The sequence below is a fragment of the Leguminivora glycinivorella genome, chromosome 16, assembly GCF_023078275.1.
Source record: "Leguminivora glycinivorella isolate SPB_JAAS2020 chromosome 16, LegGlyc_1.1, whole genome shotgun sequence".
NCBI lineage: Eukaryota > Metazoa > Arthropoda > Insecta > Lepidoptera > Tortricidae > Leguminivora > Leguminivora glycinivorella.
The window spans coordinates 14,556,355-14,582,093 of NC_062986.1; the positions used below are offsets into that span (position 1 = coordinate 14,556,355).

The following is a 25,739-nucleotide window of genomic DNA, read 5'->3' on the forward strand; positions in this document are numbered from 1 at the left end:
CAGTCTGTTTTGAGCTTTTTGCCAAGGGTGGCACTGAAACTTGAGTACTTCATGTGCTCTGCCTACCAAAAGGGTTATGGGATTCAGGCGTGATTGTATGTACATGTATGTGATAAACACATATATTTTCAATCACTTCATTGCGCCCTTGCGGGCTCTTGTGAATTGTTTAACCCTTTGAACGGCGCACGTCATTGTGAACCTTTGTTGATATTGGGTGGTAGCAGCGGGTTGATTCATCATCATTCAATGAAATTCAGCTAAAGGGTTAAGAAAAACGAGCCATAGACGTTTAATACACTAGTTTATTAATAATAAGTACGCGTAACATAAGTCATAGTCAAATGCCTAACTCTTTCCATTCACAATGACACTGGTTTTGACGGTTTTTTTCGGGTAGCCATTAGGGTTCATGGTCTGCCATCTCCAGAAGTCAGTACCTGTAATCATATATTTTTATAAGCTTTTATTCAACTTGCCTTGTAGTAGAAGCTAAATTTTGAACCACTTCCCGGTTTCTGATTGAGCTGCAATTTTGCACACATATATAAATCACGTGACAATGCAATATTATGGTCTCATGGAGCTGATCTGATGATGGAGTAGGTAGGTGGTCATAGGAACTCTGTTATGAAACGTCGTATCCCCATCGAGTAAGGGGTTTTTAGAAACGTCTCGGAAAGCAGTAGAGGAACTTGAAAGAAAGGTACAGTCGGCGATAAAAGCTTGTGCTAGCGTTCTGCCTTGTGCTGTTGTCTGCTAGCGTTCGTACTTATATATTGACAGTTTTGTTTTACTAAGGCTAACTACGAATAAGAATGGTCAATAATCATGGGAGTCATGACCCCCTCCCTCAGCCTGGCTTGGGCACACACATTAATCATGTGACCCTCCCTGAGTACTAACGCCCTTGACCTTTTCGGACACCTCCAATAATGCACTACCTTTAGAATATTGTGGGTCATCTAGAATATTGCTAGCTACTTAAGTACTTACACATCTCCTCAATAGTGTGTTTAGTGACCCAGTTGTCACGTCTTGCCTATATAAGTAGCTGTGATATCACCCTGTTATCATACTTTAGAGGGATATTTGTAGGTCGCCTTCTCGAAGACCTCCAATTGTACAGTGCCTATTTTTACTATATTGTTAGCCATCTACAATATTCCTAGCTACTTAAGTACTTACACATCTCCTCAATAGTGTGTTTAGTGACCCAGTTCAGTTCGTTCTTGGCGAGTGTCGCGTCTGCCCACATAGCTGTGATATCACCCAGTCTCCTGTCTTCGTACTTTAGGGGGATCTTTGTATTGGTCACCTTCTCAAACACTTCTACTAACTCTTTGACGGAGACACCTCGGCCTGTACCAAGGTTGTAAACCTGAAAGTTAAAATAAAATGTTGAAAGGAGTATTTAAGTAGGTACAATAGGGTAGGTTTTTGAATTCGTCACTCATCGTTAATTCGCTTCTACTCATTTCCTCAAAGGTTGACTGGAAGAGATCCCATTAAGGGATAAGTCCGCCTACATTGTATATTACTGACTCTGTAACTGTGTCTCTTTTGTTTCCTTTATGTACAATAAATCTTATACATACATACATACATACAATAGGCTACTTGGTACTTGCCTCCTAGTCAAATCAGCTTCTTTTAAAGAACTGTCAAAACAAATTTAAAGGACTTGCTAATATGGAATTTATATGAAATCGAATTGAGTGACGTCACTCACGGTCAACCCAGTTACTGTATATATTTCTGCCTTACTTATTAACCCTTAAATGCATAGTGATGTATATGCATCAGTGGGTGTCGTAGAAGTCGACTGTGGGATATGGGTTAAATTGTGGCGTAGGCGAGAGGCTGGCAACCTTTTTTGCCAAGAGTGGCACTGAAACTTAGTAGTTCATGTGCTCTGCCTACTCCTTATGGGACACAGGCGTGATTATATGTATGTACTTAGTGACAAGAAAGTTACCTTAAGTCCAACGTGGTTTTCACTGAGCAGGTTCAGAGCCGCAACGTGTCCGCTAGCCAGATCCATGACATGAATGTAGTCTCGCACTCCTGTGGAGCAGAGTTAGGGGTTTTAAGATCTGCTGTACGATTTCTGAACATACCTTATCTTATGTAGGGAACAAATCAAATTATTTTATGAAATATTTTTTGATTTGTTTTTTTAAGTAGTAACACTACTATACCGCGTGGAATCGGACGACGATCCTTTCGGGAAATGGGAGATAGTGTAGCATTAGGACAACATTTTTCCCCTAGAAACTATACAAAAGAGCGTTATAACATTTCGGCGTCGGGCGAAATTAGGTATTTTACCCGCCGCGCGAGCCCAATATGCCGACCCTTTCTAGCACGTCTTATCACTCGCTCGCACTACAATAATGGACAAAACAATCTTGATCCTTTCTATGGAATTTTGATAACAACCACAATCTACTATCTCGATATAAACTTTTGGTTTCTAATAAACATTATTTTGTACGAAAATACGAGAATATAGCGCGAAATAATATCAATTATGTTAAAATTTATTTAAAAAATTAAAGTAATAATTATAAAAGTAGATCCCATCCCAAATATTTGCTTTTGTTATATGATAAGTATTAGAGTAAAGTATAATTATATTAATATGATGATAAAATAAGACAAATACAATTCTAATTACTTCAAGGTGGTGCTCAGGGTCTGATGATGGAGCCAGATGGTGGTCACCAATACCAATGAACAATATGACTATACAACTTCGTGGTTTACATGTCATTCTAGCATTTTCACTTTCACATTTCAAGTGCATATACCACGAGTATAGGTTTTCGGGTGTGCTGATTTAAAAATTAATGACCGATTTGGAATCTGACATTGCTGACTGTCACTTTGACACAAAAGTCGTCATGGGTGTCGTAAAATAGGTTTTAGGGGTGCTGATTCCAAAATTAATGGCCAATGTGGAATCTGACATTGCTGACTGTCACTTTGACACAAAAGTCGTCATGGGTGTCGTCAAATAGGTTTGCGGGGGTGCTGATTCCAAAATTAATGAACAATGTGGAATCTGACATTGCTGACTGTCACTTTGACACAAAAGTCGTCATGGGTGTCGTAAAATAGGTTTTAGGTGGTGCTGATTCCAAAATTAATGACCAATGTGGAATCTGACATTGCTGACTGTCACTTTGACACATAAGTCATCATGGGTGTCGTCAAATAGGTTTGGGGGGTGCTGATTCCAAAATTAATGAACAATGTGGAATCTGACATTGCTGACTGTCACTTTGACACAAAAGTCGTCATGGGTGTCGTAAAATTGGTTTTAGGGGTGCTGATTCCAAAATTAATGACCAATGTGGAATCTAACATTGCTGACTGCCACTTTGACACAAAAGTCATCATGGGTGTCGTAAAATAGGTTTTAGGGGTGCTGATTCCAAAAATAATGACTAATGTGGAATCTAACATTGCTGACTGTCACTTTGACACAAAAGTCGTCATGGGTGTCGTCAAATAGGTTTCCGGAGGTGCTGATTTGAAAATTAATGACCGATTTGGAATCTTGACATTGCTGACTGTCACTTTGACACAAAAGTCGTCATGGGTGTCTTCAAAAAGGTTTCCGGGGTGCTGATTCCAAAATTAACGACTATTTTGGAATCTCACAGTGCTAATTGTAATTTTGACACAAAAGGAATCATGGGTGTAGTCAAATAGTTTTTAGGGGGCACTGATTCCAAAATTAATGAAATGATTTAAAAAGTAATGACCGATTTGGAACCTGACATTGCACAGTACCCCTGGAAAGGAAACCTATTTGACGACACCCATAACGACTTTTATGTCAAAGTGACAGTCAGCAATGTCAGATTCCAAATTGATCATTAATATTGAGATCAGTACCCATGAAAACCTATTTGAAGACACCCATGATCACTTTTGTGTCAAAGTGACAGTCAACAGTGTCAGATTCCAAATTGGTCATTAGTTTTCAAACACCTCCGGATACCTATTTGACGACACCCATGACGACTTTTGTGTCAAAGTGACAGTCAGCAATGTCAGATTCCAAATTGGTCACTAATTTTGGAATCAGCACCCCTAAAACCTATTTTACGACACCCATGACGACTTTTGTGTCAAAGTGACAGTCAGCAATGTCAGATTGAACATTGGTCATTAATTTTGGAATCAGCACCCCCTAAAACCTATTTTACGACACCCATGACGATTTTTGTGTCAGAGTGACAGTCAGCAATGTCAGATTGAACATTGGTCATTAATTTTGGAATCAGCACCCCCTAAAACCTATTTTACGACACCCATGACGACTTTTGTGTCAGAGTGACAGTCAGCAATGTCAGATTGAACATTGGTCATTAATTTTGGAATCAGCACCCCCTAAAACCTATTTTACGACACCCATGACGACTTTTGTGTCAAAGTGACAGTCAGCAATGTCAGATTCCACATTGGTCATTAATTTTGGAATCAGCACCCCCTAAAACCTATTTTACGACACCCATGACGACTTTTGTGTCAAAGTGACAGTCAGCAATGTCAGATTCCAAATTGGTCATTAATTTTGGTATCAGCACCCCCTAAAACCTATTTTACGATATCCATGACGACTTTTGTGTCAGAGTGACAGTCAGCAATGTCAGATTGAACATTAGTCATTAATTTTGGAATCAGCACCTCCTAAAACCTATTTTACGACACCCATGATGACTTTTGTGTCAAAGTGACAGTCAGCAATGTCAGATTCCACATTGGTCATTAATTTTGGAATCAGCACCCCCTAAAACCTATTTTACGACACCCATGACGACTTTTGTGTCAAAGTGACAGTCAGCAATGTCAGATTCCAAATTGGTCATTCATTTTGGAATCAGCACCCCTAAAACCTATTTTACGACACCCATGACGACTTTTGTGTCAGAGTGACAGTCAGCAATGTCAGATTGAACATTAGTCATTAATTTTGGAATCAGCACCTCCTAAAACCTATTTTACGACACCCATGACGACTTTTGTGTCAAAGTGACAGTCAGCAATCTGAGGTACTACATATTCGTAATCTGAAAGTAATCAAGTCAATAATTTCAGTTATTTTGAATCGACTATGATTCCGAATTATTGGTAATAGTAATGATTGTATAGATGATTAGTGATTCCTTTACATGTAATGGTAATTTACCGTTTCACTTGATTACATTACAAGTAATCTGACACCCAGTAGTGTCAGATTACAAAGTAAAATCAAGTAATCGTGTAATCCGGAATCGATTACGATTTCCCCATCTCTGGGTTTAGTTATATGGTTCATTGGTGGTTCATCATCAGACCCTGAGTACCACCTCTTGTCAAAGGTCTTGTTGAGACGAACCCAACGAGCCTAAACACGAAGTCGTTTACTTACATGGTTCACTGGTACTGGTGACCACCTTCTGGCTCCATCATCAGATCCCGAGTACCATCTTGATGTGTCTTATCATCTTGACCGTATTGTAATTTTCACATTTTTATCATCACAACATTCACAACGTTGTAATACTTTAACATTTAAACATAACAAAGTATTACAAAAGCAAATATTTACGGATCTAGGATCAAATTCGTTGGTCGCTGTTTACACACACACAATGCGAGGATAGCCCGTGTAGAAACAAGGCGTCCGACCCACACAACAATAAATATTCTCGACGTTTGCGATGAAAACTCGGAGACCAAAGTGACATACGTCTTACCTCCTCGAGCTCCGGCGCGGCACTGAAATCGCAGGCGTCCGTCGCCGGTAAAATAGCGACAGGAAGGCTAGTTTTCAAAAAATTGGCAAAAAATCATGATAAAATATTATAACGACAAATGGATAACAGCAGTTTAAGCACATTGTGCAGATTATTTATATACTAAAATAACTTCGATAACATGTAGATTTTCGGAGAAATGATCACTTGTTTCGATGTATTTTCAAGACAAAATTGAGTTCGTTTTACTTTCAATTTCTCAATTTCAAAGGATTAAATGATAAATATTGTTTAATGGGCCTTAAGTTCAAGATATTTGGAACTTAAATTTACCTCATTTATGAGAGTGATCTTATCAAATTGTACATAATAAGAGCTCCGAATTCTGTGCTTCACGCGGTTTTTCCTAAACGAGCATCAGAAAAACAATCATTACTAATTGAAAAAGCTTTTTTTTTCATATGTTTTTTATTTAACCGACAGTTAATAAGATGTTCTAACTGAAACAAGTACTTTCACTGTCTTTTAGTATGAGTAAAGTGTACAATTTTGTCGATAAATATTGTGCATTTTACAATATATCGCCCTTTTTTGTCATAGCGCTCTTAACTATTTTCAAGTTATAGCCTTTCAAACATTTTTGTAAAAATGTACTAGGTGCAAACCCTAAACAGGTGACAGGGTCAATGACCTTACTTGTAAACAATCGTTAGATGACAGAACATTTACTGGTGTTAATTTGATGCCGTACCATTTTGGATCTGTTTCCGACACCGATAACAAATGTCGCAGGATTTTCAGGGACCGTTCTCTTTGTGGATTTATCAGATGAAAGCTTAGGTTACATACATATTTTTAATAATATCAACACAAAAATTGTTCAAGTGACATTAGATATGACAACCACTGACTACTAATCATAAACATGAAGGCATAAACAATTAAGGAGGATATCGCGACCTCTTTTATCATAAAAAAAGTTATGTTTATCTTACTTAGACTGATATAATGTAATAATTGGTATAACCGCTTTTCACATCACTGTTTTTAAAGCCGGGCGTACATTTTTTCATGCATGAAAAAATGTACGCCCACATTTTTTCATGCATGACCTAGTTCTTAACAATTATTTGGTTCGCAAAATTAATAGGTTACATTTTCAACGACCAGCAAAACTCTTTACGTTGTCGAAAATTGATAAGATGTTTGACGCTTGAAATGATAGGTATTGTCATTTCATCTAATGTCATAATTATTCAACTAAAATTGCCTATGTTAAAACATCGTGATTATTGAAATTTGCTCTACGTAAAACTGCAATGGAACTGTAATGTGACTGATTATTAACAAAAGTAACAAACCAAATCCACTCTCGCATCAGGTGGGGCATAGAAAAAAATTTAGGTGCTTCTGATATAGTCACTTAGATTACAAACTTATCCCAATGTGGCTATCACGAAAAAGCACAAAATGACCAACGAATCAACCCGCGGGCCCTGCAGCTAGACTCGATGAAAAAATACTGCGGCATTATCGCCGGAGTCCAGGGAAACATTAATTACATACAATATTAAATATCATGTGCTACAACGTCACGGAACATCATGCATTTACCTACGAAGATGGAAGAACATTTGAACACCGTAGGATGTTAACGTGAAAATAGTGTTAAAAATGGTTAAAAGTATGTAATAAAGATTGATAATCATATTTTTGCCATTATTTCATTTAAGTATTTGACATGCGTCATTCATACATCAGTGTATTAATGTCAAAGCTCGGAAAGAATGCAAACAATGTCCGAGATTTCCCGATTGCGATCCCTTAATCTAACAATATGATATGTGCATGTAGGGTTATCACCAGGGCCAAAAGTTGGCAAATTTGTTAATTTTATTTTTTGTTTAATTTATCATTCCAACCTTCACTAATCTACTCTGCTGCAATTATATAACGCTATATTCCCGAGAAGGAACATGGTGTTAAACCACCCTGTATATAAACATACAATAAAATAATTTAATTTGATTTGTTCCCTACATCGATAGATGGCAGCACCATCTCTCTCGCTATATCGTAATCCTGCAAAAGGATTCATATTAGGGCTCTGGATATTCGTTACTACCCGCCGATCCGTGCGTCCGGCCCCTTAGCCCCGGCGGTGCTAAGCGTCCGAACTACCCGAACCCGCCGAAGTCCGTTCCCGTGTAGTGCCGTTCGCGCGTGTAGTGCCGAATCGGCGTTCGGGGCCGGACGGCCGGACGCACGGACTTCGGCACCGTTCGGGTATTGAACACACGAGGCGGCCGGCGGACCGATCGACTTATTGCCGGGCCGGTTTGTATTAAAAAAATAGGTGAATTTTAAAATTTATGTTAATATAGCGAACGAATACGAATTGGTTTTACACATACTCATTTTATTTGAGTCAATAACGTGTTAATTATATTTTTTGCACTTATTCCCGTTACGTTATAGGCTATACAAATATTACAAACGTATTCTTATAGGTCCATACTTTCGCCAGGCATACTAGTCTACTGGTTTTTTTCAATAAAGTTGTTTAAGGCAATTGCGAGTTTAATGGACTTTATTTGTTAGGTTAACTAATAGAAGGGTATTGGTTTGTGTGAAAAATACTATATTAGTTACATTAATTGATTGTTGTATGATGTTCATGGGGATTACTAACTACCTATAAGGACCATACCACCTATAGGTACTTACTATATGTACAGATGCTGACAAATATACTTGAAAATATTATCTTCGGTTACCGCGACAGTTACTCATGCAATTTATTATAGTTATATCTATGTCTCATAGTTCTAAAATAAATAAATAAATATTGGGGACATTACACAGATCGACTTAGCCCCAAACTAAGCGAAGCTAGTACTATGGGTGCTGCGCGACGATATACATACTTAAATAGATAAAATACATAACTATGGAAACGGATTATATCGCGTATACTAAATAAAATGTATTTGAACTATCGAGTTATTATTTTTATCTAAGAAGTTAGTAGAATTAACGTCGCATGAGAAGACAAAGGTAATAATGACTTGTGGGCGGCACAATAACCAATACCCGTGGTGATTTTTACTAATAACAATGACACTCAAACCTCACACCCGGCTTCCCTTTGACAAGGACAAACCTTTTGTTTGAAAAGTTCTAGATGTAGCCGCGCTGTTTTACAAATACCTAGTTAAGAATGGTATATTTTTTTTGTTATTTTGGAGGGAACCACCTTGAAGTGAATATGTATCCATAGTCCTGGTTCTTAACTTGCGTTAGTCGGATAGGGTGTGACAAAAAGCATGAGACTTGATATGTATATAGGTAACTTACAAACACAACAGAAAAAAATAAAAGTACGCAGACGCCGAGGTGTCAATGTTTCCCCTCTTTTCCCTCATTTTTATATCACTATTTTCAGGTTTTTTATATTGTTATGTAAACCGTGAAAGCTATAATCACGATATTTAGGAAAAGTTTATTCTCCATAAAATTTTCTACAATACTGTCTTTTAAAGTAGGTGTCTTTTAAGGTGGGTAGGTAGGCTTTTAACTCATCATTTTCAAATTATGCTTAAGTCCCCCGCATAATATTTGTTTTTAACTACTAGTGGGATGAGTTTCCCCTCTTTTCCCTCATTTTTATATCACTAATTTTCAGGTTTTTTATATTGTTATGAAAACCGTGAAAGCTATAATCACGATATTTAGGAAAAGTTTATTCTCCATAAAATTTTCTACAATACTGTCTTTTAAAGTAGGTGTCTTTTAAGGTGGGTAGGTAGGCTTTTAACTCATCATTTTCAAATTATGCTTAAGTCCCCCGCATAATATTTGTTTTTAACTACTAGTGGGATGAGTTTCCCCTCTTTTCCCTCATTTTTATATCACTATTTTCAGGTTTTTTATATTGTTATGAAAACCGTGAAAGCTATAATCACGATATTTAGGAAAAGTTTATTCTCCATAAAATTTTCTACAATACTGTCTTTTAAAGTAGGTGTCTTTTAAGGTGGGTAGGTAGGCTTTTAACTCATCATTTTCAAATTATGCTTAAGTCCCCCGCATAATATTTGTTTTTAACTACTAGTGGGATGAGTAGGGGTAGCACTATCGACTGTTAGTAATATACTTTAAATGGAAGTATTGTAGAGAATTTCATGGTACTTCTCCTAGACATCTTTCTGGTAAGTACCTACTCGTAATATTTACTTACCAAAACCTTTAGTTTTCGTGAAAATTTAAAAACGCTAAAAATGGGAGATAATAGTGGGGGGGAAGAGATTGACTCCTCGGCGTGTTTCTACTTCTATTTATTCTTATGAACGTCAAAGCTATGTGCATACCAAGTTTCATGCTTTCTGACATCATACTAATTTAGGCCACTGAAAACGCGTGCTCTATATAATAATGCCTAAAATGTAAAACATGGAAAAAATCGAGTAGTTAAAATTTGTCCCCCAGTCACAATTGCTCCGCTGTCCCTTTTTCATTTTAGTTATTAAGGTTTTATCATTTTTGGTTCTTTAAACTGATTTTAATATTCGCTTGAACCGAAAACGCGAACGATCATCAAGCATCACTATATGTCGAGAACGGATCGGACCCGCGGGTTTTTAGAGTCCGTCGATCCGGACACACGGACTACACGGGTACCCGGACTTTAATTACACGGTCCCTAATTACCCGTTCCAAACGGGCCAGAAATCCGGATTCGTGTAACACGGGAACGGATACCCGGCAACGGGTACACGAAACACGGACGCGACCGGGAGCCCTAATTCATATAGGAGGTGCAAGCACTAATTGCTCGCCCTTAGAGTTGGTCAAAGGCGCCTAGCCTTCAGAGATAACATACACTAGAGAAATTTCGACGGGTACCTCGGCGGTCGGGGTGGTGTAGCGGTCGAACACGTCAGCCGCGTTAGCTGGAGACCCGGGTTCGATTCCCGGCTTCGCCACCAGTGGGCTTGATCGCTTTTTCTTTAGTGTATGGTATCTATTTCAGTTTATAATACCTTTTCTTAGTTTTAATCTCAAGAATGAAGTTTAAATGAAAAGTTCCTATAGGTTTTGATAAAATTATATTCGTGATTTTTGGAGCCCAAAGCGACTTGTAACTAAGAAGCATTACAGTTTAGCAAAAAAGAGTGTAATTAGAAAGTGACAACAATGTTATTTCATTCTTTTCAAATAAATAGGTATGTAGGTGTCTGAAAATGAAAACGGGACGACACTGCGATGTTGGCAATTTTTCATTTATACTCTTTTTTTGTCAAGTTGTAGGTATGTATGTGAACATCTCAAGCTGTCAGGGTCTCATCAGATCGGACGCATGCGCGCCGACAGGGTTTATAGTGAAGATATACCCATCTCTTTCTGACGTGTTTTAGTATGATGCTCAAATTAGACCAAGGCCAAAAGAGTTACCTGTGCCATCAGGAGTCTGATAATCATTCCCGAAGACAGTAAGAACAGGTTTCTTGCCCAACGCCACTTGCGCCATGAAAGGCATCAGGTTTGTGAACTCCTTGGTTGGGTCTTCGCCGATCAGGCCAGAAGGATGGGCACCGACTGGGTTGAAGTAGCGAAGGGATATTATGTTCCATCTCTGTAAAAATATAGACAGGTCAATAACCTAACAACAAGATTAAAATTTAGAAAAAATCTCTGACACAGTGAACCGATTTTCATGAAACGTGGCTAATAAGGACACTCCCGACAGTCCCGACTGATGTCAGTTAATTCAGCTTTCGGTTCATCCGTTCGGAAGCTACGATGCCACAGAAAGACACACACAGACAAACAAACAAAACAGACAGATGCGTTAAACTTATAGGTAAAATCCCGTCGTTTTTGCGTCGAGGGTCAAAAATCATAAGAAACGTGAACTTGACGGCCCAGCCACGACATTGGTCTAAGCGCGGCAGCGGTGAGCGGCAGCCATACGTGCGAATGAAAAGTCCTATCGCTGTGTCTCGCTCCAATGTATGGCCGCCGCTCACCGCTGTCGCGCTTAGACCATTGTCGTGGCTGAGCCGTGAGGTCTCACCAAAAGCGAATAAGCGATTCATCGCTCAGTGACGAACTAGGTACTCGCTCGCGTTATCATCACGTCTCTTTTATTTACATGGGAGCGGCTATCTTTTGTTCGTTTCTTTCGCTGATGGCTCATCACTTTTTCGCAACAACGCTTTTGGTGGGACCAGTGCCTGAAGTCTAACCAATAGACGGACAGATATTGTATAGAGACGTCCGTATTAATAATATTAGTTAAAGATTGACAGTGTTCAATATATTTTTAATTGCATCCTTGCCATCGTGGGAATACAATTACAATAAGTAGCGTTTACCGGTAGGGGAAGGTGAGGTAATACGATCCCTGGAGGTCAAACGATCCCCCGCCCTAAATCAGAGACAACTAGTGCCATCTATCCAAATGCGCTTTAAACATGTTCCCCGCGCCTGAGCCAGTCACCTCTCCAAGTGTCATGGCGGTGCGAGAGCTCGGCGTGATTTTATTAAAAAATAATCAAAAAGTGTGGCTCTGATCTAAGATAAGCCTGTTTTTGAACTTTCATTACTTTATTCATGTTCGTATTTATTGAAATATTGTGTTATTTGAGGGTATTAATATCGGTTAGCTAATATTTAAGCCATGTTCGATCACCGCACGCGTTATTTGAAGGTTATAATTTGATCGATATCTAGAAATTTGGTGTTTGGGGCAAAACGATGCCTTTCTATGTGTTTAAAATGATCCCTGGAATCATTTTACCCCATTAGTATTTGTTGTTTTTACAGATCATGCCGCGAATTTATATACGCAAAAGTAATCGCCTAAATTGGCTTGAAGAACAAAATGCAGAAGGCATTAGATGCCGTCAGAGATGGCATGCCTTACAAAACTGCAAGTAGAGTTTAAGGTCCCGGTGATGGCTTTAAAAAAAGAGCCAAAGGTAAAAATAAAATAGCTGTAGGCTCCGCTAAAAAGCTAGGTCGCAAACAAACTGTGTTTAACTTAGAACAAGAACAGGAACTGGTTGATTACATTAAGGACATGGAGTCTAGAATGTACGGACTGACCACACAGGATGTTTTAAGCTTAGCTCACGAACTGGCAGAAATAATTGACTTCATCCATTTTCTGAAGAAAAAGGAAAAGTTGGACTTGAATGGCTTCGTTGATTTAGTTTAGACGTAGACATCCGGACATTACGATGCGTGCCCCAGAATCGATGTCTTCTGCTCGGGCGCGAGCCTTTAATAAGGCCTGTGGTGGACAAATTTTTTCGACTTTCGCAAATGTGCAAGCAAAACATTATTTTCCACCCCATCGGATATTTAATGTTGACGAGACGAGTATATGCACTGTCCCAACAAAAAACTCGAGAGTGTTTGCACAAACGGGCCGTAATAAAATGCCGGGCCGTAATAAATAAAGGGCCGGGTTTAAAATGATCCCTGGGATTATTTTACCCCTACCCCAGGGATCATTTTATACAAGGGTGTGTATAAAATGATCCTTTACTAAACTTTATCAAAAACCTCTAATACTATAAAAATACACACATATAATAAAAAACAAGTGTGCAGTTACAACGTCAAGTAAGTTTACTACCTACAACAATATAAATCTTGCGGTTTTTGTCTTCAGCTTTAGCCACAGTTAAGTTTTTCCCTTAAGGGAATCATTATACCTCACCTTCCCCTAATTAACACATTCTTGCTCTTCATACTTATAACATGGACTTATAAATACCTACATAACATAAGTACCTAATATCCGTTTCATAAGTCATCAAAATCTGTTCCACATTAATTCGATGTTCAAAGAGATATAGGAGTAGATACGTATGTTTATTATATTTATTTATTTATTAAAAACAAGTTTTTGTACATTGTTTAGTAAAAATATACAAAGTAATATTGTAACGTAGTACATTTTCTTGGTCGTAATTAATATATTTTTATAAATCTAAAATCGAAATTTCATTAATTTTATTTTGTTTCAAAAGTTAATTGCAATCCTAATGTGGTGCAAAAATACTTGCATCCACACATGTATGCACTTTTCTGCATAATCTGTGCACGGGTTGCCAGATAGCTAAAAATAACGCGTTGTATGAGATTTTTAATTGTTTTTTAATTGTTTGTGTTTTTTGTACATTGTTTAGTAAAAATATACAAAGTAATATATAACTTCTAGTAAGATACTTATGCTAGAACTTAGTTGTAGTACAAACTGCACAAAATATTGCTATAAAGTATCCAAAAGATATGTGTACGATGCAACAACGGAAATTAAAGTTTAAGGTGATAAAGATTTAGAGGTATCAACAATGCCATTCTATTTATCATGTTCACACGAATGAAACCTCTGATTAATTATAACCGTTATGGAACCCGAAAAATTAAACACACGAACATAATTGATATACCTATACCTACCTAAGTGGTCATCACCTCACTAACCTCACTTTAATGTTTGTTTGCATTTGGGTCAAGCGTGATTGAGTAGCACGACACAAAACAGTTAAAATTTTAACGTGGTAACTATCGTAACATGTTGATAGTGGACAAAGTAGATTTTTTGATCTTTCAGCATATCCACCCACTTTGGTCCCTATCAGATGGCCTTCTATGGTGGGCAGGGGCCCATTTCTCGAAGCTACAAGTTACAATTTACAAGTGGTTGTCAATGGGCCCGTTTCTCGAAAGGTACAAGCCTTGTATTACAAGTGTGTTTCCATGACAACCCATACGATTTGACAGTTTGCGCACTTGTAATACAAGGCTTGTACCTTTCGAGAAACGGGCCACAGGTCTAATATGACAAGTTGAAAAGAGACTTCCGCTTGTAACTTTCAGTTTTGATAAATGGGCCCCTGACGATGGGTTTCGTTCGACTCTCTGTTTCCCATTCGGACCCACAATTGTTTGACTGGTACAAGAGCAGTAAAAACTCACAGATTCACTAGGTACTGATAAATGTTTAACACCAACCTTATCAGCTGCGCTCAAATCCTTCAGCATTTCCTCAATGAAGTATTTAGTCCTGCCGTAGACATTTGTGATGCTTCCTTCGGGTGGTCTTCTGTGATTGGCAGATGTTTCGACTTTCTGTATCCCATTCGGAACTAGTTCTTTGACTCGACAAAAGTCTAACACTCACCTTATCAGCTGCACTCAAATCTTTCAGCATTTCTTCGATGAAGTACTTAGTCCTGCCGTAGACATTTGTGATGCTCCCCGTCGGGTGGTCTTCTGTGATTGGCAGATGTTTAGGTTCCCCATACACGGTGCAGGATGATGAGAATACCATTTGGAAGCAGTCGTGTGAACGCATGACCTAGAAGAATATTTGAAATAAGTAGTTGTTTTGTAAAGTTCTTGAAAGTACCACCACAATAAGTTGGCTTCGACTTGGAACCCTTGATAGTGATGTTTGATATGGCTGTACATTGGGCAAAATTTTGGGGGGGATTAACGTTTCGTCTCTTGCTTGACTATTGAGACTATTGAGAGCGAAACTATGGCCTAGATTCGTAAATATATGTTCTCAGAAAGATAGCCCTTATTTTAACAGCAAATTGTTGCTGATAGACTAGAATTCTTACCTCGAGTAGATTGAGCATGCCAAGCAAATTATTCTGGTAGTAGAGAAGGGGCTGCTGCATAGATTCACCGACCGCTTTCAACGCTGCGAAGTGGATGACACAGTCTATTGGGTGCTGGAAAACACACAAAAACGATTAGACAACTGATTGATATGGGAGGAAGATTTTGTCAAGACAATTGACTCTGGTTCCTTATCAGAAGCGATTGGGGCCATAAAGAACTTAGTTTCCCACCCACTTGCTAAACTAAAGGTTTATTGTCTCCAGTTTGGATACGTCGCGGGAGTTTAAGGCTAAGTACATAAAGAAAATTGATACAGACGAAGTAATACGGTACCTATTCAATGTTACCAAATGTGTCATTATTTCTGGTCATCTCTTCCAAGTGAAAGGCTCTCTCTTCATCCCCCTCACGTTGTTTGGAAAACTATCGTTCAAGATTTCCTATCCTATGACCATTCTCCTCAACGCGAGTGATCTCTTAACGTCTCCCATTGCGTTGGCAAAGTTGTCGGTAGCCACTACTGGCACGCAATGGCTTATAGCCACATGGCCTCGTACACACCGATGACCGATGGGACACTTACCTTATCAAAAATATCTCTGATCTGTGGCTTGTCCAGCAAATCAGCCTTGTAAAATGTGATCTTCTTCCCAGTAATTTCCTCACTCTCCTCAACGCCGGTGATCCGTCATCATCTCCCACTGCATTGGCGAAGTTGTCTATAGCAACAACTTCATGTCCAGCCTGGACTAAGTCTACAACGCAGTGACTGCCGATGTACCCGGCTCCGCCGGTCACGAGAATTGTCTTGAAGCGCGGCATTGTGCCTTGTTGCACTGAAAAAGATTGTGTTTATTTAGTTATAAGTTTATAGTCGCATTCATAATTCAAGTGAACAAAAGACTGAGAAATTGAAGCAGTTAATAATATTTTCATGTTAATAATTGTTCTGTAAATGTTTGGCTCACGATTGGAAAGAGTGGAATACTCGAAGAGATGTTCTAATAGAAAATTGATCCATAAAATCGTAGGTACGCGCTAATGCGCTGTCTGGCTGTCTGCACTAGCATGGAAATAATCTAGTGAGATCTACTAAAGTATGTATGTGGGGAAACTTCAAAAGGAAGTCAATTTTCATATTCTTATCCCGTCTAACATTCATATTTGTGTTGAAGTTCGGCTACTTATTAACGGTATGGTATAACGAGTACCGTATTTATCCACCTGACAAATATACCGGTATTTGTAGCAAAGATTAGCTTTAAAATAATGGCCTGTCAATGGAAAAACCCTTATGTTCCTAGCAGTGGCGGCTGTTGAAAATTTCTGCTAGGCAACACTAAAGCAAAAAAAAAACCTACCTTCAACATTAGGTACTTTACTAGTAATCAATTTTAGGCAAGCCGGTGGGAATCGGCTTGTATGGACCAGCCGCTGCTAGTTCCTAGTTTTAGTGTTAATCCTCATCATATGTTTCATTTCTCAAGTAATCGAGATATCGCGTGATGTAGATGTTTATGCATGACATTAGTTTTCGCTTAATCAGTGTCGTGCTAGTTTCTGCAGTTTGATGCCAAGCGTTCAACGACCTCCGGTGTAAATAGAAAGTTGACAGCAAAATCAAGGACACTAAACATCTTTATTGGCATATTTCTTAACTTTATGAGAAAAGTAGCCTTGTCGACTACTGATGCCGAATATATGGTTGGTTTTGTAACATCCGTTTTAAATCTTTACCCGTAAACGGAGGTATTTAAACTTAACGTCGCATTTTCATTGGTCGAAAGGACCCTTCGGTGTGACGTCGGTGGGTCGCCTTCGGTGTGTGCTATGATATTTCATACTAGGTATCAAATATACATGCCATTAGGGCACACTTTTATAGTTGCTTCTTAACTGGGCCTAACTACCTGTAACACTAGCGGGGAATTCGTGTTTTCAATAAATACAAGCTATACTACATATTAGCAAAAATATTAGAAAATTGTCGTATTGTCCAAAACAAAATGCCTTGTTTTTTGAAAATTGAAGAGTTGCCATTTCATCTTCACCTATAGTCTGGTATCCGTTGATAAGTCTATTAGAAGTCCGTTCTTCTGCATAGTCTATGCCATAGACGATAATTATAATTATGCATAATTGAGTTAGCATTTAATTTTGGGCAGTCTGATGCATACAATATGCCATTAAACGCACGGAAGTGACCATGTATCGTCACGTTCAAGAAGTAATGAAGACACGATCGAATAACATAATGTTTGTGAACATGATTCACTACTTAAGAGCCATCAATCGGTGATAAGATTGATTTCATCTGATATAAATAATAGTTTTCCTGGTACGTGGGCAATTAATAAGTTCACGGAAATAAAAAAAAAAATCTTAAGAATACCTAAAGGAAGAAAAACTTAAAAGATTCCGTTTTATTGTTGGAATATGTCAGTCCCCATACTTTAAAGCTCGGCCACACAAGCGCGTTTTGAGAGCGTAGGCGGAGCGTTAGCGTAGCATCAGCGGAGCGCATTGATAGCGGTGCGCCGGACGAACGCTGGCGTTGCGCCCAGCGGACGCCGGCGGGAACTAACGAGCGCGGAATGCGCGCGGATTGCGAGCGGAGCGCCAGCGTTTGTCCGGCGCACCGCTATCATTGCGCTCCGCTGACGCTACTCTAATCAAAACGCTTTATGTGTGGCGGAGGCTTTAATGTAGAATTGTCGGAAAATTTTAATTATTTATTCAATCTCTATAGGATTTTTTTATAAGATAAGAGGCAAACGAGCAGACAGGTCGCCTAATGGTAAGCGATCACTGCCGCCCATTGACACCCGAAACACCAGAAGTGTTGGAGGTGCGTTGCCGGTCTTTAAGATGGGTGTACCTACGCTATTTTTTAGGATATTTCGCCAACCTCGCAAAATTAGCCATAAATTTTCAAGAAAAGACACCTTAACGTGTCTTTATGTATTATTTCTTTAAATTTTTAACCCCCGACGCAAAAACGACGGGGTGTTATAAGTTTGACGTGTCTGTCTGTCTGTCTGTCTGTCTGTCTGTCTGTCTGTTTGTCTGTCTGTGTGTGTGTCTGTTTGTCGCATCGTAGCTCCTGAACGGATGAACCGATTTCGATTTAGTTTTTTTTATTTGAAAGCTGTGTTAGTCGGGAGTGTTCTTAGCCATGTTTCATGAAAATCGGTCCACTAGGTCGCGGTTGGGGGTTTTTTCAAAATTTTAATTTTGTGGTTATTCAGTAAGGCTATCAAAAAGTGTGGAGAAGCTATAAGAAAATATGTTGCCTAGCCACTTAGTTCTATTTTAGGAGCCTAGTCGCCACAAGATGCCATCGCCCTAAGTGGACCAGTTATTATAGCCATGCTAAGTGATGAACAGGCATTGCAGTTGTGTTCATTTTGTGCTGCTTGAAATACACCTTTTAGACTTATCCTACAAACTGTTTTTCAATAAAAAAAAACTCTAAAACTTTGTTAATTCTCTAACTAGGTAGGGTAGTTAGGTAGTTACGTACAATCAAGGGTAAAAATATGTGTGTACACATCTTACTCATAAATATGTCCCATAGCATCTTCGTCCGGTGTAATAAGAGCGTAGTACCATATTTATGAGACATTTTTTTCGATACATATTTTTGCACTTGACTGTACACGTTTCCTGATCTTAAATATTTTTCAAAAAGCTTAGGTTATCTGATATCTGTCATCGTGTCCAATTGTCCATTATTTAATCTAAAAAATATACCTATATTACTTACTAGCTATTTCCCGCGGCTTCGCTCGCCTTAAATTCGAAAATTGCGGAATGCTTTATACAAACTTCCACCCCCCATTTTAGGGAAGTGGGGGGTTAGAAAGAGACAAAAAGTAGCCTATGTCAGTATGTCACTCTCCATCCCTTCAACTATCTCCACTTAAAAAAATTACGTCAATACGTTGCTCTGTTTTGCCGTGAAAAACGGACAAACAAACAGACACACACACTTTCCCATTTATAATATTAGTATGGACTTTTTATTCTATAGGTACGTTGTAAATATCATTGTTGGAGTCCGATCTACGAAAGTTGTTTAATAAAAAAAAAAAATATCAAATTCAAGAAAAGAGCGTACCTACACTTAAAGGCCGGCAACGGACCTCCAACACTTCTAGTGTTTCGGGTGTCTATGGGCGGCAGTGATTGCTTACCATCAGGCGACCTGTTTGCTCGTTTGCCTCCTATCCCTCCAGTTAAAATAAACTGAACTCACTGAAGTTTATAAAATGTCAGCTACCAATAAACAGTTACTTTGTACCCTTGTGCTTGATTATTAAACATCTTGCTAAATGAAGTTTGCACAATTTTGCAAGCCATTGTTTAGGTATAATTTATCCTTCTTTGTGGTTGTGGCTGTCGTCTCTACTGTTCTTGAGAAAATGTTAACACAGGTCTTAAATTCTGACAATATTTCGAATAAAGTGTATAGGGGTAATTTCGAGAGCGGGGTGAATTTATATAATACTAGCTTTTGTCCACGGCTTCGCTCGCGTTAGAAAGAGACAAAAAGTAGCCTATGTCACTCTCCATCCCTTCAACTATCTCTACTTAAAAAATCACGACAATTCGTCGCTCCGTTTTGCCGTGAAAGACGGACAAACAAACAGACACACACACTTTCCCATTTATAATATTAGTATGGATAAGACTCTTCTGGCAAAGTATACCATTCTCGTAGTAAAACTTACTTTACTGCAATGCTGTTAAAGCATCTTAGCTTGCTTGGAAAATTTCTTCATAGGTATTGAGCATGATTGGATATACATATTTATCGAATCGAAGCCTTCGTAAACGCCATTCGGGTAGTATCTACTGTACCGTACAAACTATAGGTGTTTATTTGACACTTGAATCACTTGAATGTTATTTCCCCTTGCTTCATTAGTAGGTAATTAAACTGTTACACTTACATAGAAAAAGATCACACACCTTAATTATATACCTATTAAAAATAAATTTGCGATTTCCACCACCTACTTCTTCACTCTACAATAGAACTGAGTGAAAATAGTAATTCACATTCACAGACTGATTAAGAATTGATTATCTTTGCCGTACGTTATCTGATTTGATCATTTTAATCCTAACCTACGTAACGGAAAAAAAAAACACAAAGCAGGTATAAAAATCTAGTGTACGTATATATAATAATAAATATATAGGTATTTTACAAGTCTTTAGCTAAGTCTGAGTGACGATAGTAGTGAGTGATAATTGTATTTTCCCCTCCCTAGCTCGGAAACACGTGTTTTGTCCTTTAATAGCAGCGGGTAAAAACGCATTTTATCCACTAGTGGGTAAAGTAATTTGACCTTGAATATAGTCAAATTAACTGTTTTAAAATTGATAAAAGTAGGTAAATCTAGTAATAAAGATGATTTACCACCTGTGGAACTACTGGAATCAGTGATAAACGCATTTTTTGCGTTGTAGTTTCCTCGCTATAGTGAGGGGAAAAGTTTTGTGTTACACTCGGGTGCAAATGTATTTTACTTCTCGTGTGTTAAAAAACTCGCAAGTTCAGGATTCTATTCTCGAACCACTCGCTTCGCTCGTGGTTCAACTATAGAATCCTTTCACTTGCTCGTTTTTCAATTCCACACTCGGCGTTAAAATACAACTTTGCCCCCTTGTATTACAAATAACTATTACTAAATCACGGCAGTCAATATTAGTGATTAGATTTTGGAGGCGCTTACCTTTAGGCACACCTCGGACACTGGCGATCAAATATATGAAAGAGGCGCGTTCCTAGCACACAGTCTAAGCTCGTGTAGGTGAACGCGTACTATGCTTGTATGAGTGAAATATGACAGGTCGACTGTTCGCGCTTTTGACAGGCGGTAACTGTGAGGTAACCGAGAGGGGGTGGGCGGCACTTTCAGCGGGGAGCGGGAGTGGCCATACTGTACGATAGTACTCTTTATTATACTGTGCTTTAGGTGTCTTGTGACGACGATATTTTTTTGCACGCACAGATTTTTTTTTTGTTAGTTACATAATTTTCTATAGGCTATCAGTCCTACTACTAGAAGTAGCCTGTCCGATTTTCTATTGTTAAATTTGCCATTTTTATTGGCGTCCTTGATTAAATTGCGTGAAAATTTATGTTTTGTGACATACATATTTGGGTGTTAGTTACTCTATCGCCCAAAAACTGCTCTTTCGGATTTGCACTAAATATGACGTGCTAAAAAGACACTACATAATATTCACTCATAGTCACTGGTTGGTATCATAACTGATTTATAACTACCTACAGTACCTACTTTAATATTTCCCGAGATTGCCCGCACATCCTCAAATTTTCGTTTTTCTCAACATCCTTAACTACTAATATGTATTATCATAAATACAACCCTAAAATTCAAACACCTAAAGTCCACTTTCAAATAAAATGTACAGCCAGATGCTAGGTTCGGAAAGTCTAGGTAAACTGCAAGCGCGTCGTCGGCGCATTTTTTACGTTTTCTGTCGGGCTCGACGGCTCAGTTCATTCACCCTCCTCAGTGCAATGTTATGAGTGGTTATGACCACTGTAATTATGAGCAATGTTGTAATACCACAACACTGGTGTTCAGTCAGTTCTTCTATAATAGAACGTGAACGAAAGAGATGTGTAATAATATAGGCTCAAAAAATCGATTAAACACTTCGAGAAATAGTTATTTGTTTTACAAGGGGGCAAAGTTGTTGTTTAACCGCACGCGCCAATATTGACACCCGAACAAGCGAAATATTCCAATATTGAACCGCGAGCGTGGCGAGTGGTTAAAAAAGTGGAATCTTGAGCATTGCGAGGGTTTCATTTCAAGACTTTCAAGGCACGAAGGTTAAATAAACTTTGCCACCGAGTGAAACACAAAATTTTCACCACACCAACACCAACAAAATACTGATTTAAAACATCAAACTAAATCACATCCATCAATTTATCCAATGTTTATGATTCAAAATCATCATTTATAGGTAAATTCTACCAGCCAGCTCAAGACATCAAGTTTAAGCTACTTTGCACTCTTGTGGATAAAATGCAATTTTGCTATCTGTTTTCGAATACTAAAGAGAGCCTTTACCAGTGGGGTGTTGTGAAAAGGACTTTTCACCTGACTAGCTCGGAACCACGTGTTTTGTTTTTAATACCAGCGGGTAAAAACGCATTTTATCCACTAGTGGATAAAGTAATTTGACCTTGAATAGAGGCAAATTTTCTGCTTTAAAATTGATAAAAGTGGGTTAATCTAGTGATGAAGATGTCCGTTTCCGTCCGTCCGTCCGTCCGTCCCGGATAACCTGTGGAACTACTGTATATCAATCACGCCAACAAAGCAAAAATAAAAAATGGAAAAAAATGATAAACATGTAAAGTGGGGGCGGATATTTTTTTCATTTCGGAAATAATCGCTTCTAAAGGAAAAAAAGTGCGTCCCCCCTCTAACTTTTGAACCCTATGTTCAAAAAATATGAAAAAAATCACAATAGTAGATCTTTATGAAAACTTTCTAGGAAAATTGTTTTGAACTTGATAGGTTCAGTAGTTTTTGAGAAAAATACTGAAAACTACGGAACCCTACACTGAGCGTGGCCCGACACGCTCTTGGCCGGTTTTTTGCGTTGTAGTTCCTCGCTATAATGAGGGGAAAAGTTTTGTGTTACACACGAGTGCAAATATATTTTACTTCTCGTGTATTTGAAAAACTCGCAAGCTCAGGATTCTATTCTCGAACCACTCGCTTCGCTCGTGGTTCAACTATAGAATCTTTTCGCTTGCTCGTTTTTCAATTCCACACTCGGCGTTAAAATACAAATTTGCACTCTTGTATAACAAATAACTAATTCGTTGTTATTGTTAGTGCCTTGTGCTAGTATTGGCTCGCCTTGGCTGTTGCATTTTGCCTCCAAACAATCTATGTACAGTCAGCCAAAAAAGTGGTTTACCACTTTTCGACCTTATTTGTCTGAAATAGAGTCGAAAAGTGGTAAACCACACATGAATTAAAAGAAAATTTGTAATACGTTGCTAGAAATGCATGCATACAGGTTAGTATTAAAACTACCCTACAAGCAAACTTTTGAAGAGCAGCTACTGATATGTATCAATAAATGATATCGTCAATTAACAATTAATTTGAGATCATTATTTAATTCAATTAGAAAGATGTTAATGGAAATCTTGATACAAACTTATGATAATTGATAACATCAGTGCACTTAAAAATTGTCATGCAGAAATATACGATTACATGCAGATTGATAATGATAAGGTGCATTAAAGTAATTTCAAAACTTATTAGACCCTCCCGATAGTCCATATTCCTGAGCTAAGGGTTTTTTGGTGACTTTTTCGTATTTCGAAAGTAGACATCCACGTAAACATTTTTTTTAATGTTGAATTATAATTAAAACCGCTTTATTTTTTTAGCACTAAGCTATGTTGACATATCTAGCGCGATTTACTATTAATTTCTGCCTTGATACCTAGCAGTGTCATCTATCGGGAAAAACCATCAACTCTACGTCCACATTCTCATTTAATTCTAACGACTTTGACATTTAATTAAACAGCCTGCTATTATATTACAAGCAGATGCTTATAGAGGATGATGAATGAATGATTCATGTTTACTGAGAAAAGACCGGTTTATTTGTTATGTGGAATGGCCCGGAGATGAGGCAAATCAATGGGAATTTCATCTTTTATAAATAGCTAGTAGTTTACTTCATAAAATGTCTATAATGATAGCTAAAATCGAAAATATAGCTTCAAGCAATTTATAAAAGTCGAAACGGTAACTTTAGAAATATACTTTTGCCGCTTTGTGAAAAAGTTTACTTTAATCCAGTTAATACTAGTCAGTAACTCAATTTTCATTTGTAAATTGCAACAACTTTATTATTTTGAATACTAGCAGTTTCTATAGGTTAGATTTGGAATAAAAAAAGGACATTTAGGCCTACTTGCACCAACCACTTAACTCAGGGTTAGTGGGCTGTCATCTGTCAAATTCCATATAAAATGGTGGGTTAACCCCCAGGTTAACCCTCCATTTTCGTTGGTACAAGTGGCCCTAAGAGTTTTCCAAGAATAATTAAGTAAGTCTTATCTTAATAGTCACCTGCATCAAGGAAAATTTCTACGAAAAGTATACTACGCCATCTGCGATGAAAATACTTACGTCTATTCCTAATTCCCATAGACTATAACTTCACAGCACGCACTGGCACGTTACAAACGGTTTTAAAAAGTAAAAATATTCGAAAATGGAACGCGTTCGCGCCGGCAGCACGCGCACGCGCATCTAACGCGCCAGCGCACACGTCACTGTTCATTGCAAACCTGGTCCTCTGTCACACGTGACGCGAATCTTGATGAAGGATCCTCTGGGGTATTAGTTCCATATTACACTGTTTTATGTAACATACAATCTCGCCTGTATCCTATAAAAGGTTAGGCGGAGCACATGAAATTACTCAAGTTTTAGTCCGTTTATCCACATACATTACCAATCCTTTACTGTTGATTGTAGCCCAAGGATTGGCAGCAGACAAGATCATAGTTTATTTAGGAAAATCGATTCTTAGGCTCCTTGGATACACGGCCACCCTTGAATATGCGGCGCTTAAGAGAACAGCACTAAAAACAGACCAAGAAAGAAGCCAGTGATTTTTATAGCACTGCTATTTTAAACGTCAACGTTTCTTAAAACTTGCACAAGCTAAAATTAGGGGTGATGTCTTATAAAGATAAAGATAAAAAAAGATAAAAGACATTTATTCATGACGATCACATAACATGTACAGACATCAAACATAAAATCAAACAAAAATGACATAAAAGTGTTCATCACGAAATGGACCCAACTCAGCATGATGCTCTGATCTTCCGTAGGGCCCATTTGGTGATGCCACGACAAATAACACATTAATTTAAAAACAAAAACAAACATAAAAGTACAATTATTTGAACCCTACAGCCACAGAAATTTAAAATAACAATAATTCAATCAAAATCAAACTCATATAACGGCCTAACACAAGAAAAACTTCCGTGTTGAACTTTTGTCTATAAAAGGTACTGCGGGGCATATCTCGACTTGGGGGCAAATGTAACTAGTCTATTTTTTCCATGTTTTACAATCATTGCATTATTAAATAAAGTGTCCACTGGTTATATATGGTAGGCGTGTTCAGTGGATACATGTCGAACTCAACATCATAGTGTAATAATGAAAAAAATGGATTAGTTACAATTGCCCCCAGTCGAAATTTGCCCCGCTGTACCTAACATGTAAG

General features: G+C 38.1%; 1 protein-coding gene across 1 annotated transcript; it reads right to left on the minus strand.

Annotated features, from left to right (window-relative positions):
- Positions 1–287: 287 nt before the first annotated feature.
- On the minus strand, positions 288–24,767 carry LOC125234370 (UDP-glucose 4-epimerase-like). The gene is given in 9 exon segments (XM_048140569.1): positions 288–440; positions 1,189–1,381; positions 1,979–2,067; positions 11,208–11,388; positions 14,953–15,129; positions 15,398–15,511; positions 15,985–16,064; positions 16,067–16,237; positions 24,623–24,767. Coding segments are annotated over 9 exon segments (1,116 nt in total). The 5' UTR covers positions 24,642–24,767; the 3' UTR covers positions 288–348.
- Positions 24,768–25,739: the final 972 nt, after the last annotated feature.